This window comes from Schistocerca nitens, chromosome 3 (genome assembly GCF_023898315.1).
Source record: "Schistocerca nitens isolate TAMUIC-IGC-003100 chromosome 3, iqSchNite1.1, whole genome shotgun sequence".
NCBI classification, from domain to species: domain Eukaryota; kingdom Metazoa; phylum Arthropoda; class Insecta; order Orthoptera; family Acrididae; genus Schistocerca; species Schistocerca nitens.
Genome location: NC_064616.1, coordinates 652,965,989 through 652,981,619, shown reverse-complemented (window position 1 = coordinate 652,981,619; position 15,631 = coordinate 652,965,989). Strand labels below are relative to the sequence as shown.

General features: G+C 42.0%; 1 protein-coding gene across 1 annotated transcript in view; it reads right to left on the bottom strand.

The window, feature by feature from the left end:
• The window catches only part of LOC126248619 (intermembrane lipid transfer protein VPS13A-like), a 764,418-nt gene that overhangs the window by 359,639 nt on the left and 389,148 nt on the right, over positions 1-15,631 (bottom strand). Inside the window, exon 30 of the mRNA XM_049949782.1 lies at positions 6,753-6,958. Within this exon, the coding sequence (XP_049805739.1) occupies positions 6,753-6,958 (206 nt within the window). The remainder of the gene's footprint in view (positions 1-6,752; positions 6,959-15,631) is intronic.

Below are 15,631 nucleotides of genomic sequence, written 5' to 3'. Positions count from 1 at the left end.
ACATTAAGTCCATGCAATGTTGCCATGCTACTTTTCCAATGGTTTCGTTTTCTTTATGGCATGTAGTATGTGCATCATTTGGTGTGTTAGAATATATCTTGTGGCTGTTTCATTTTTTTTTGTTTAAAAAAAAAAGCTGCTAGACTTACTCTTTATGCAGAGGACCCTGTCATTTGGAACGTGGCCGGAGGAATCTGAGGAGATCACTTTCATTTCATAGCTTACTTTGTATTGATAGGTGAATAGAATTAGAGATTTTTCATCTTGTTATAGTGCCTACAGAATACCCAAGCTGTGCTTAAAAGTTTATTTTCAGTTACTATTGTAAAACACTATATGATTTGGATGGCACGTGGATGGATGGGTAATCAGAGGGAGAGGGTGTTATATGAGGTTCCTACTGTGATAAAATTAATTATGTGATCCCATCAACTGAACCTGAACTGATGAAATACAACCAATTACATGCTAATTACAATGTATTAAACAACTTTAAAACAACAGCACCTTCTCATGTACCAAAACAGGGTAAAATATGCTAATAATTACACAGTTATGAATATACTACACTCCTGGAAATGGAAAAAAGAACACACTGACACCGGTGTGTCAGACCCACCATACTTGCTCCGGACACTGCGAGAGGGCTGTACAAGCAATGATCACACGCACGGCACAGCGGACACACCAGGAACCGCGGTGTTGGCCGTCGAATGGCGCTAGCTGCGCAGCATTTGTGCACCGCCGCCGTCAGTGTCAGCCAGTTTGCCGTGGCATACGGAGCTCCATCGCAGTCTTTAACACTGGTAGCATGCCGCGACAGCATGGACGTGAACCGTATGTGCAGTTGATGGACTTTGAGCGAGGGCGTATAGTGGGCATGCGGGAGGCCGGGTGGACGTACCGCCGAATTGCTCAACATGTGGGGCGTGAGGTCTCCACAGTACATCGATGTTGTCGCCAGTGGTCGGCGGAAGGTGCACGTGCCCGTCGACCTGGAACCGGACCGCAGCGACGCACGGATGCACGCCAAGACCGTAGGATCCTACGCAGTGCCGTAGGGGACCGCACCACCACTTCCCAGCAAATTAGGGACACTGTTGCTCCTGGGGTATCGTCGAGGACCATTCGCAACCATCTCCATGAAGCTGGGCTACGGTCCCGCACACCGTTAGGCCGTCTTCCGCTCACGCCCCAACATCGTGCAGCCCGCCTCCAGTGGTGTCGCGACAGGCGTGAATGGAGGGACGAATGGAGACGTGTCGTCTTCAGCGATGAGAGTCGCTTCTGCCTTGGTGCCAATGATGGTCGTATGCGTGTTTGGCGCCGTGCAGGTGAGCGCCACAATCAGGACTGCATACGACCGAGGCACACAGGGCCAACACCCGGCATCATGGTGTGGGGAGCGATCTCCTACACTGGCCGTACACCACTGGTGATCGTCGAGGGGACACTGAATAGTGCACGGTACATCCAAACTGTCATCGAACCCATCGTTCTACCATTCCTAGACCGGCAAGGGAACTTGCTGTTCCAACAGGACAATGCACGTCCGCATGTATCCCGCGCCACCCAACGTGCTCTAGAAAGTGTAAGTCAACTACCCTGGCCAGCAAGATCTCCGGATCTGTCCCCCATTGAGCATGTTTGGGACTGGATGAAGCGTCGTCTCACGCGGTCTGCACGTCCAGCACGAACGCTGGTCCAACTGAGGCGCCAGGTGGAAATGGCATGGCAAGCCGTTCCACAGGACTACATCCAGCATATCTACGATCGTCTCCATGGGAGAATAGCAGCCTGCATTGCTGCGAAAGGTGGATATACACTGTACTAGTGCCGACATTGTGCATGCTCTGTTGCCTGTGTCTATGTGCCTGTGGTTCTGTCAGTGTGATCATGTGATGTATCTGACCCCAGGAATGTGTCCTTAAAGTTTCCCCTTCCTGGGACAATGAATTCACGGTGTTCTTATTTCAATTTCCAGGAGTGTATTTCATGATTTAATTATAATGTGACTCTTTATTCATGTGTATTCAAGTCTTCTACAATCTGGTTGTTACTATTCATATGGAATCGTCTCCATATTTAGGGCTAGTATCTTAGCTGCTGGGTGCATTATGATTTTTACTTTTGGGTAATACAGACATCTTGCCAACCCAGAAGTAAAGCTGATGTCAGATGCCACTATTAATTTGTTGTACCTGCAGTTATTAATTTGTTGTACAGCGAAGAGATATGACTGTATGCTGAAAGCTTTTTATTCAGATATACAGGGTGAGCACAAAGTCTTGCCCTGATTATAAAAATTTATAACAGAATAACCGTTTGACATAATAAGTTACATTTGATGACGTTACATAGGTTAGTGTTACTAGTTGTTGTCACCAATAGATGGCAATAGTGCTCCAGAACACCGACGCGGTCTGTTAGGTCAAATTAGTTGCTGGCAAAATGATGTTGAAGCAGGAGAAAGCACAAAAAATGAAATCGCCCATCAGTGTTCAGCGTAAATTTTGGGCTTCTTATGGATGCAGCCCCACTGGCGTTAAATTATTAAAGCTATGGTATGTAAAGTTTAACAAAACAGGCAGCATTGAAGATCATCCTCAAAGTGGCAGGCTTTGTTTGAGTGATGCAACTGTTGATAATGTTCGGCAATCGTTTCAACGGAGTCCATCTAAATCAACTCGTCAAGCATCACTTGAACTTCGCAGCTTGAATGTTGCTTCACGTCCGTAGGTTTAACCTTAAAGTACCCTACACATGACCCCCGGGTGGTGCTAAGTAGGCAACAATGATCAAGATACCACCGTACGGCCCCTTTGGGCCTCATGGCAATGATGAGATGAAAACACTAAATAGTCCTTCTAAGGACGTACAGTTCTAAACATGAACAATAGGCCCACAACTAACTATAAGCCAATTAAACATCGAAGGCATCAGTAGAGCCAAGAGTGATTACCTCACTAAGATCTTAGAGGAACACAAAGTGGACATTCTAGTACTGCAAGAAACACACACTGAAAGTGACAAACAGCTGTTAGCTCGAGGTACAATTCCTGGGTATACAATATTGGCAACACATCACCATGTCCAGTATGGAATTTTCACATATACTAAAAATGACATATGTCAGTAAAACATAATCCCAACCTCTGAATACCATTCTTTCTTTGCCACATCTGTACAAATAGAGTATATGGTGATTACAAACATCTACAAACCTCCTTCCTCATATGGGCCTGATCCTATAGCTACTGTCCCCATGAGTGAAAATATTATAATAGGGGATTTTAACAATCATCATACATCCTGGGGCTACTATCAGAATGACAATAATGGCATTAAGTTGGTAGAATGCGCTGAAGTAAACAATCTGATTCAAGTCCATGACCCTAAAGACAGGGGTACTTTTCACTCAGCCTGCTGGAAGCAAGATTACACACCAGATCTATGTTTCGTCAACCCTGGCTTAATAACACCAGTCCCTCAAGTTCGGAGACAAGTGCTTCAAGATTTCCCCCATAGCCAACATAGGCCAGTAATATACAAAATTAGATTCCAATTACCAATTATGCATTCCACACCAAGACCTCGATGGAATTTCCAAAAGGCAGATTGGAAGATTTATACCAACTACACTGATGCTAACATCCGGTGGATTCAAGCAGTACCTGAGAACTACACGAGGTTTGTAGCATTGATGAAAGCAGCAGCCAAAAAAACTATCTGAAGAGGTTTCTGCAAGGAATACATACCAGGTTGGAATGAGGAGACCAACAGATTAAGAGAAGAGTTTGATGAAAACAGCAGCAAAGAGAAAGCATCGGAACTATTACAATCTCTGGACAATGCTAGGAGAGACAGGTGGACAAATACTGTTGAAAATTTAAACTTCAGTCATTCCAACAGGAAGGCCTGGTCACTGATACGGAAACTAGATTCTGCTTCCATACAATCAAAGAAGACCACACCTGTCAATGTTAATGCAGTAGCTAACCATCTTGTTGATACCTCTAGAATGCCAAACAATAAGAAGCTCAGCAGACTAGTAAAATCCAAACTCAGGCAAACTAAGCAGGCAACTCAACCTCATGATGTATATTCACGACCTTTCTCCATACAAGAAGTTGAACAAGGTTTACGCTTCCTTCAGAATGCAAAAACAGAAGGATTAGACGAGATTTATCCAGAATTACTAAAGAGCTGTGGCTTGGCTACAAAACAATGGTTGGCATTGTTTTTTAGAAGCATACTGGAATCAGGGAAGTTACCCGCAATATTCAAGAAGACCAAAATCATTGCCCTCTTGAAGCCAGGAAAACATCCATACTTACCTCAAAGTTATCAACCAATAGCCTTGCTTTCTGTCATGTACAAGCTGATATTCTGTCATGTACAAGCTGATATTGAACAGAATATCACCAGCAATCGAAGAGTTAATTCCAGTTGAACAAGCAGGATTCCACCCTCGTCATGATTGCAGTGATCAAGTCCTTTCCCTGACCACTTTTGTGGAAGCTGGTTTTGAGAAGAAGTTGAAGAGTGTCTCTGTCTTTCTTGATCTCACAGCAGTGTACGACACCATTTGGAAGGAAGGTCTTTTATTAAAACTGATCAAGGTGGTCCCCTGTGTGAAGATATCAACTTTAATTGAAAATATGATAAGTAACAGACTAACCCAAGTTTACTCAGAAAACAGCCGAAGTCGATTCTGCAAATTGAGTAGTGGCCTACCACAAGGTTCGGTCCTCTCTCCAGCACTTTCCAATATATATACCCATGATCTGCCTAACACACTCTACTGCAAATTCATATATATGGACGATATCAACCTCACTGTTCAACACACTAATTTTGCAGAAGCAGAGAATGTCCTCAGTCAAGACCTTGTACTCCTGGATGAATACTTTAAGAAATGGTGTTTGAAACCAAACCCTCACAAAAGTGAGATATCTATTTTTCACCTGGACAATAGGCACTCGAATTACCAACGAAGAGTCAATTTTTGAGGGGAAGCATTACGGTTCAAAGGCACACCTACATATCTGGCTATGACTTTGGAAAGAACCCTAACATATAAAGCCCAATTACGTAAATCTGCTGCAAAACTGAAGAGCCGTAATAACCTTCTTCAGTGTCTATCTGGTACATCATGGGGAGCTGATGCCAACACATTGAGAACATCTGCTCTAGCACTCGTCTATTCCTCAGCAGAGTACTGCTCCGCAGTATGGCTTAATAGCTGCCATACTCACCTTGTGGACATTCAACTCCATCACACTATGCATATCATATCTGGAACATTACTTGCTACTCCAGTCCAACGGCTGCCGGTGTTGTGTAACATACCACCTCCTCACATGAGAAGGCAAAAACACCTTGGTCATCTGTGGTCAAGAATTCTGAATAACTCGTCACTCCCAATTCATGAAGATGTGAGACAGGTAGAATCATCCAGGTTGAAGTCCCATAAACCAGAATGTAAAACGGCCATGGAATTGTTAAACAACCATTTTGACACCAAAGACTGCTGGCGGAGAGAATGGACATCTTCTACTCCAAAGTGGTGGATTGCATCAACGGCTTAGATATAAAGTTCTAAATGCTAAATAAAATAAAAATAAATAACTTGAACTTCAAATAACGCAAACAAGTGTGGTGAATATTCTTCGTGAGAGGCTTAGGTTGCATGCTTACAAAGTGCAAATTGTGCAGGCCTTGCAACCAAATGATTTGCTGATACACACTGAATTTGCAACAGATATTCTCAACAGGATTGATGGTGCTAACAATTACTTAAATCAAATATGCTTTACCAATGAATCCACCTTTCATGTCAGTGGAATGTTAAATACGCGTAATGTCTGTTTAAGGGGTTCAGAGTCTCCACATGCTACTGTACAGTTACAGCGAGACAGCAAAAAAGTGAATGTTTGGTGTGGCCTGATGCATAACAATGTTTTTGGACTGTTTTTCTTCAAGGAAAAATCCATTACCACCAACATTTGCTTAGACGTTTTGCAGCAGTTCATTGTCCCACAGTTGGAAGAATATCAACCTCCACATGGATACTTTTCCAGCAAGATGGAGCACCCCCCCCCCCCTCCCCACGTGACTTTGATAGTGCATGACTTCCTGGATGAAGGTGGATTGGAAGGAACGATCCAAAACACCCTAGCCACCCCGCTCCCCAGACATTACGCTCCTTGACTTTTTTTCTGGGGCTACATCAAGGACAGAGTGTTCGTCACACCAGTTGCTGATGACAATGAACTGAAGGCTAGGATAGAAGCTGCTGTGGGTACTGTGACAGAACACATATTATGAAACACCTTGTGGGAACAGGAATATTGCCTCGATATCCTCTGAGCTACCAAGGGAGCACTCGTTGAGGTTTACTAATGTAAGTGGTCTTAAAAAAACTAGTAACACTAACCTATGTAACAGCATCAAATGTAAATTATTATCTCAGATGGTTATTCTGCAATAAATTGTTATAATCAGGGCAAGACTTTGTGCTCACCCTTTACATCTATCTTGTTGTAGCTGCACTATGTAGGTTAATGTTATTTACAATTGAAATAAAATTTTTGCAGTTTAATTTTGACAAACAAGAGGCACATATTCATAATTCTGCATTTAACTGTTTGAATTTTACAACTACAAAATTCAGAATAACAAAACTTTTGAATTTTCTATATAATTCAGAATCATATAGTTCTATTATAAAAGTTTAATAGTTTCTGTACCATGAGGGGTGGTTGTCTGCTGTGACCTTGGAGCTTAGACAAAATTTTTAGACCAGCCAATGTACAAACTAATGAATGCCGGCCAGGATGAATGCTGTAATCCAGAAGAAATTCAGCCTGTAACAGTAGAGCATGGCCACTGTGCTCTGATAAATCAGAAAATAACATTATTTCAGGTTTTCTGAGCTGCACTGAGATGGAGAGACCTGGAAAAAGATGAAAAATTATATAAAAATGGTGGATTTAAATGTAATTTTGTTCTTTGTGTAACTGGTAGCATACATTGTCATGAGTGATAATTTTAAGCTATTGAACCTGAAAAAACAACAAAAACTGAAATTTTCCATTCTAGTAGATAAAATTAAGTAAAGTCCTAATGATAATATTCCCATAAGATTTCACACACATTTTGATAATATTTTCCCAATATGTGAATAGATTTTTGACTAGCCTTAAAAGCATGCCTGAAGCTCATAGTCCTTTCTACATTATATTTGTTCACTTATGGACATTATAAATTTCATAGCAATGACTGGTAACTGAACCTCTTAACAAGCACATAGAAAATTGTTCATGAAATAAGATGCAGATAAAAATTATTTATAGCACAAAAACCATTCTGAAAACTATAGCGAGTGTATTTTTTCTGGTAATAAAATCATACAATGAACTTCCAAAACACACTGAAAGATGTAGAAAACAAGACCCTATCAAATTTATTCTTTAAGACTACATATTAAATAAACAAAGAAAATCAGATGAACTCAGTGTAGATATATAAATAATACTAGGAAGAATTTGAAACAGTTTTATAAGAAAAGTCTAGACTTTAGTTCCTGTAGTTATAAAATCTTTGGTTCACCATAAATCGTTTCTCATTTTTCCTGAACTGAGCATTCAAGCCACCTTGAAGAAGTGTGCTTTAAATCTCAGACAGGCAAATTAGAAGGAACAGGAGGCAGGCCATTATGACTTCAGCATCATGAAGATTTCATGCACCTAGGATATCCAAACGATTAGCATTTCAGTGCAACCCATGAAGTACATAACAGAAAAGCCATCTGCTTTCTGACCACGAAAGAAGATTATGCTGTGGTTTTCTCATTCAGCAATAGGAAATGCATGTTGATTGTTGTTATACCTCATTTAAGATGAGAAATGTCTAACAGCACATATAAGATTCAACAGCAGAAGGATCATAACCTACAGAGTCTGCAGTTTATCATTGTGTGATATTTCTGATTGTGTTGGTCAAGGCTAAACAACTGTCATGAATATGGAATAAATGGTTTCAGGAAGGACAAACTCAACACCATGTGGATCTCACTGCCCATGTGACTAGTGTCCAATAGGACAGACATGTTGTTCATTCAGCTGTGCAAGATTGTTCAGCCATTTCACATACCTCTAGTCAGAAAAGGGCTTCTTTGCAACAAGGTAATTTCCAAAATGGAGAGTAGTATGACATCTGAAGGCTTAGTCTGTCAGCAGGCGACCACTGTTGCAGCTTCCCTTGATACATCAGAAAAGAGAGGTGCATTGACAGTGGTGCACCTAATGACAACTCTGGACACAGGAGCGGCACCCACATTATATTTTCAGGTGAGTTCTGCATACCACATCATGATGGACATTCCAATGTGTGGAAGCTCCAAGTAAAATAAATGTTGCCAGACAGCAAATGTCATCATCATTATGGGTCAGCACATGCTTGAGATCCCAAACTTATTGAAATTATAAGACCATGGGAGGCCAAGAAACTAGTGTGGCACCACTCACCAGCCACAGTAACCTGCATGCCCAGCCAGGTTAGAGTCCTTATCAGTACCCGAGGTAGCAGTTCTACTGTTACTCTCCCTGTCACCTGCAATGAGTGCAAGGATTATCAGCAGCGGCTTTCTTACTATAGGAAGAATGGTGTTGATGGTTTTTGCACCAGACTATCACAATTGTGGAATTTATGTCATCAATCCTCTTAACCGATAAACTGTTCCACTGCTTACGGTATGCTACATCAGTCACACAGTCTTAAGCACAAAAGGAACACATGGTAAGAGGAACTTTTATTCATCAGTGCCATCTACCAACATAGGACATTTTTCCTCATTTCCAGTCAGGAAACCTTCCCTGTTGTTTGCCAGTTTTATTCATATTCATCCTGTATGTGTAATATAACATAGCTGACCACAACAATGGAGTTATGTGTGTGTGTGTGTGTGTGTGTGTGTGTGTGTGTGTGTGTGTGTGTGTATGCTTTGTGCTAGCTAGCAAGATTGTCCACAGGGTCATTGACCAAAAGATCAGCACCATCTACAATACAAAATTGTTAAGGCTTTCGTGGCCACTTGTTGACAAACTGCCTATTGGCTTCTGTCTCGGGTTCTTCGGCCAACGTTCATCTAATGATTTTTCTGACATTTCGCCAGCACGAGTGGCTGGCATTGTCAAAGCTTCACCCTCCATTGCTGGTGGTGAACTGGAGGCGAGCTCGCGGCCGCAGACTATATGTACCTGGCGCGCCAACGTCCGAGGGCTTCTCTGCGGTCATTTCCGGTGCGGTTCTCCTCTTGCTACCTGCGACGGTCGTTCGCTGCAGTACGGGCAGCCAGGATCCGTTTACCTTAAGGCTTTCTTCTTTTTTTTTTTGGTTGAAACTGTTCGCGTGTTTTTGTATTTCTACAGCTTCTCTGAACAAGTGCGTGTGATAGTGCTTCTCAACAGCTAGAACTTCCGTGTCGGCGAATTTTATTACATGGTCGGTCCCATTCAGTGCATGCTCTGCCATGGCCGATTTCTCCACCTGCCCCAACCTGCAATGTCCCTTGTGCTCTTTGATCCTGGTGTTAATTGATCGTCCAGTCATTCCGACATAAACTTTTCCGCATGTGCATGGTATACGGTATATTCCCGACCTTGCAAGTGGGTCTCTTTTCTCCTTCGCCGATCTAAGACACTCTTTGATCTTCCTTGTCGGTTTGAAAATAGTCTTTATGCCGTGTTTGCGCAATGTGCGGCCGATTCTGTCCGTCACTCTGGGAATGTATGGCAGAAAGGCCATACCCGACATTTCTTTTTCTGGTTCCTTACTTCGCCGAGTGTTGGGCTCTGTTACACTTCTAATGTAATTTGTGGAGTATCCATTGCTCCTCAGAACAGTTTCCAAGTGTTGCATTTCTCGTTTGAGGTGTTGCGGCTCACATATTCGTCCTGCTCTCGTTACGAGCGTACTAATCATGCCTCTTTTCTGGCTCGGGTGGTGGTTTGACAGTTTGTGCAGGTATCGGTCCGTGTGTGTCGGTTTTCGATACACGCTGTGTCCCAGGTTTTCGCCTTCCCTTGTGACCAGCACATCTAGAAATGGCAGTTTCTTGTCCTTTTCGACTTCCATGGTACGTCGATGATACTTTCGTGGTGTGGAGCCATGGTGAAGAACAGCTCGGTGACTTCCTAAGACACTTGAACAGCCTCCATGCCATTTCTAGATGTGCTGGTCACAAGGGAAGGCGAAAACCTGGGACACAGCGTGTATCGAAAACCGACACACATGGACCGATACCTGCACAAACTGTCAAACCACCACCCGAGCCAGAAAAGAGGCATGATTAGTACGCTCGTAACGAGAGCAGGACGAATATGTGAGCCGCAACACCTCAAACGAGAAATGCAACACCTGGAAACTGTTCTGAGGAGCAATGGATACTCCACAAATTACATTAGAAGTGTAACAGAGCCCAACACTCGGCGAAGTAAGGAACCAGAAAAAGAAATGTCGGGTACGGCCTTTCTGCCATACATTCCCAGAGTGACGGACAGAATCGGCCGCACATTGCGCAAACACGGCGTAAAGACTATTTTCAAACCGACAAGGAAGATCAAAGAGTGTCTTAGATCGGCGAAGGAGAAAAGAGACCCACTTGCAAGGTCGGGAATATACCGTATACCATGCACATGCGGAAAAGTTTATGTCGGAATGACTGGACGATCAATTAACACCAGGATCAAAGAGCACTAGGGACATTGCAGGTTGGGGCAGGTGGAGAAATCGGCCGTGGCAGAGCACGCACTGAATGGGACCGACCACGTAATAAAATTTGCCGACACGGAAGTTCTAGCTGTAGAGAAGCACTATCACACGCACTTGTTCAGAGAAGCTGTAGAAATACAAAAACACGCGAACAGTTTCAACAAGAAAGAAGATAGCCTTAAGGTAAACAGATCCTGGCTGCCTGTACTGCAGCGAACGACCGTCGCAGGTAGCAAGAGGAGAACCGCACCGGAGTCTGCGGCCGCGAGCTCGCCTCCAGTTCACCACCGGCAATGGAGGGTGAAGCTTTGACAATGCCAGCCACTCGTGCTGGTGAAACGTCAGAAAAATCACTAGATGAACGTCAGCCGAAGAACCCGAGACAGAAGCCAATAGGCAGTTTGTCACCATCTACAATCTTTGTTGATGTGCCTGTCAACTGCAAAACTCCTCAACAACAAAGTGAGTGGTTACCTTCCTTTATTCCTTCTGTTATTTTTGTTCCGTAAAGGACTTTTCATTTCTGCATGCACAAATAGATCAGGTTTTCAGATGAGTAATCATAATGATACCACACTAATCAAAATTTATCATGAGTTCCAAATGACTTATCTTCTTTGGCCATTGGACAATGAATTTATTGGGAAGGAAATAGATTCTAAGGCATACTCTCTCACAAAACATACTATCATGTGAATATTTCAGGACTGTTTAGCTCCTGTCATAAGTTTTTCAGCATGCAGTGTCAGGTTTTTCTTCTTCTTTTTCTTCTACTGCTTCTTCTTTGTCTTCCTCTACTTCTTCTCGTTATTCACTAATGGATGTTAGTGACAACATGATGCAACTTTAGTCTATGAAACACAGTATGCAGTAGTTGATCTGGAGTTGATAATATTGTCCACTGCTTTATGTTAGATAGCCAATATATTCTTGTTTGCCTTTTTCTTCTTTTACCCTTAATCTTCCCTTCTACTATCAACTGTAGAAATATATACACTGGTGTGCAAAACTTAAACATGGAAATAATTGTTTCATCATGTGTCACTGTCAAGTCACATAGCTTGAAATTTTGATGATATATAGAAAGAACTGCTACAGTATAGTGCAGCAAGTAAGTGAAAAAAAAAAATGCTATAGGACAAACAGAAATGACACTTTTAGTCAGAGACAATAACTACACTGAAGTTCCCACTATTTTTTATAGTACCCTGAATATTACAAAAGAGGTTCCTTATAGGGTGTGTGATCTTCACAGACAGCAATGCATGCTCTGCAACATGCTCCGATGCTGACCACTAGGTTGGTAAAGAGTGGTAGGACGTTCCATTTCTCTACCAGTGTGGCTGACAACAACTGGATGGTGATTTGTGCACTGGGATATGTTACAATATGTCTTCCCAATAAATCCCACATTTGTTTAATGGGATTTAAGATGGAGATAATGTACAGACCAGCCCATTTACAATATATCCTCTTGTACCAAGAGTTCCTCCACTCGTGCAGTTTTTCATTTGCACGTTGTCCTCTACATGAATGAATTCATGGCTGAATGTACCCCTGAAGGAGCCACATGGGAAAGAGTTACAGTTTTGCAATAACATTGACTTGTGAGTCCACTGTGTTCAAAGATATGGGGGCCAGTATGCCCATGCAACATTATGCCTACCCCAATTTGTAAAGTCTGAACCGCAAAAACAATCATGTCCAAAAATGTTCCTGGGTGCATTATGCATTCACAACCCTCACCATATGAGAGAGCATCCAGAATCACTACTCAGACTGATTCCATTATTATTAGAGACAGGCACATGACCCTAATCCTTTGTGGTCCAGTCTCTATGCTCTACCATCACTAGCACTGATGTGTGGGTGTCAGTGGAACACAACATACTCTTCATTGAATAAAGAGACCACCTCCATGCAGTTGCAGTACCACTGTGGACAGTCCTGTTAAATATGGTTGCAGTTGCATGCAGTTTGGCATGGGTCCCTTCTTGCCTGTTGTACAATGTGGTGGTCATATGCTGCTATAGAAAGCCATGGTAAACCACCTCCTTGCCTTTGGGCAGCAGTGTCTGTGGTTTTGAATGTTTCTCATGAATTTGAAACAATGCAGTGAGCAATATCGAACTCCTGGGCTACACTCATCACTCTTTGTCATTTTTCTAGTTTCCTGATGATTCATCCATATGTGCAACCAATCAAATTTGTCCCAGGGCCATTTTGTAATTAAGAATACCACCACACTGCACTGTAATTGCTCACTGATTGACACATAGTGTCTTTTTCCATTTCTTCAACTGGTTTCAGTTGCAGAGTCAGCCCCATTTGGCATTATAGTCTTGCTGACCTGATGTCATGTGATACCCAACATTCTACTCTGTTCACAATAACTGCAATACATCTAGCAACATGCTTCTGCACTTCCAATCAGTTACATTAAGTATTTAATATGTTATGTTACTTTCTCTATCTCATCCTTAAGTTTTGCAGCTCAGAGTATTTGCCGTTGTTTTATTATTGTTGCTTTTGTTATTCTTGTGGTCTTCAAGCCAAACACTCTATTCACTTTCAGTCTCAACTGTTATTCATCCATGATGCACTTCCATACAAGGTGAGGCTCCAGACATATACCTTCAGAAAAGACTTTCTGACAGTCAAGACTACACAGAAGTGCCAAAGAAACTGGTATAGGTGTGCATATTCAAATACAGAGATATGTAAACAGGCAGAATATGGCATTGTGGCCAGCAATGCCTATAAAAGACAACAAGTGTCTGGTGCAGTTGTTAGATTGGTTACTGCAGCTATAATGCCAGGTTATCAAGATTTAAGTAAATTTAAACGTGGTGTTACAGTCGGTGCACGTGCAATGCGACACAGCTTCTATGAGGTAGCAATGAAGTGGGGATCTTCCCATATGACCATTTCATGAGTATACCATGAACATCAGGAATCCAGTAAAACACCAAATCTCTGACATTTCTGCGGCCAGAAAAAGATCTTGCAAGAATGGGACCAACGACGACTGAAGAGAATCATTCAACGTGCCGGAAGTGCAACCCTTCCACAAATTGCTGCAGATTTCAATGCTGGGCCATCAACAAGTGTCAGTGTGTGAACCATTCAACAAAACATCATCAATATGGTCTTTTGGAACTGAAGGCCCACTCATGTATCCTGGATGACTGCATGACACACAGGATTATGCCTCGCCTGGGCCCGTCAACATCAACATTAAACTGATGATGACTGGAAACATGTTGACTGGACAGAAAAGTCTTGTTTCAAATTGTATCGAGCGGATGGACGTGTATGGGTATGGAGACAACCTCATAAATCTACAGACCCTGCATGTCAGCAGGGGACCATTCAAAGTGGTGGAGGCTCTGTAATGGTGTGGGGCATGTGCAGTTGGAGTGATATGGGATGACCCCTCATACGTAAGCATCCTACCTGATCACCTGCATCCATTTATCCCCATTTTGCATTCCGATGGACTTGGGCAGTTCCAACAGGACAGTGTCACACCCCACACATCCAGAATTGTTACAGAGTGGCTTCCTGAACACTCTTCTGAATTTAAGTTCTTCCGCTGGCCACCAAACTCCCCAGACATGAACATTATTGAGCATATCTGGGATGCCTTGCAACATGCCATGCAAGTTTCTTTGACTCCTCAGCGCGTATTCAATGTTAATAAATTTCTCATCTTCATAAAAGCTTTTCTTGGCATGACTTGTCTATATTTTATATCCTATGTTTTATATCCTATCTACTTTGGCCATCATCAGATGTTCTGCTACCCAAATTGCAAAACTCATCTACTACTTTTAGTGTCTCATTCCATAATAAAAGTCCCTCAGCACTGACTGATTTAATTTAACTGCATTCCATTACCCTGTTTCACTTATGTTAATACTGTTCTTATAGGCTCCATTTATGACTTTATCAATTCTGTTCAACTGCTCTTCAAGTCCTTTGCTGTGTCTGACATAATTACAATGTCATTGGTAAACTTCAAAGTTTTTATTTTTTCTCCCATGAGATGAAACAGGCACTGTATCATTGTGAGAGATACAGAAGCAATTGAGTGTACCAGGACTTACACCTGTTCACTACTACTAGTGCCACTTCATCATAACATGCCTGTACTTAACTTGCAAAGGATTTTCCAAACTTTGTCAGTGTACACTTCAGTATATTAGTGTTAACATTCTGAAGTCCCAGAATGACCAAATGAATATGTTTTGCTAAATATATTATTTCCATGGAGATCACCTCTGAACTGTTAATAGTGCTGTTTCAGATGGGGACATAATTATTATTATTATTAGGAATATGATTATATTTTGTGCATGTGAACTTTTACTGAATACATCAATTAAATGAAACTCCAAACTTTTACTTACAGACAATGTTCCTGATCCCACTGAATAAATAGCAGGTAGGAAAATTTTCTTTCAGCAAGCATAATTAGTAATGTGGACATGCAGAGTCAAAATTTTGGTCAATATGTTCTCCCTTGCTTTCTGGCTGACCACAAAAATAGTTTTCAGGCTCTTGTAAACGGTGAAGGTAGGTGTAAGGCATGCACAGACAATGTAAGTGATGTTTCACATTAATGATGTAACAAAAAGTAAAGCTCAGCTATATTATTTGCCTGCTGCCCAATACCCCAAATTTTAATTGCTTCTCCAAATTTTTCTTTTATGTCCTTTGCTGCCTGCTCTATGTATGGACAGGATAACATTGAGGTAAGCTACAACACTGTCTCAGTCCTTTCTCAACCACTGCTCTCCATCCATGCCCCATAACTAATGTCTGGTTTCTGGACAAGTCATATACAACTTGT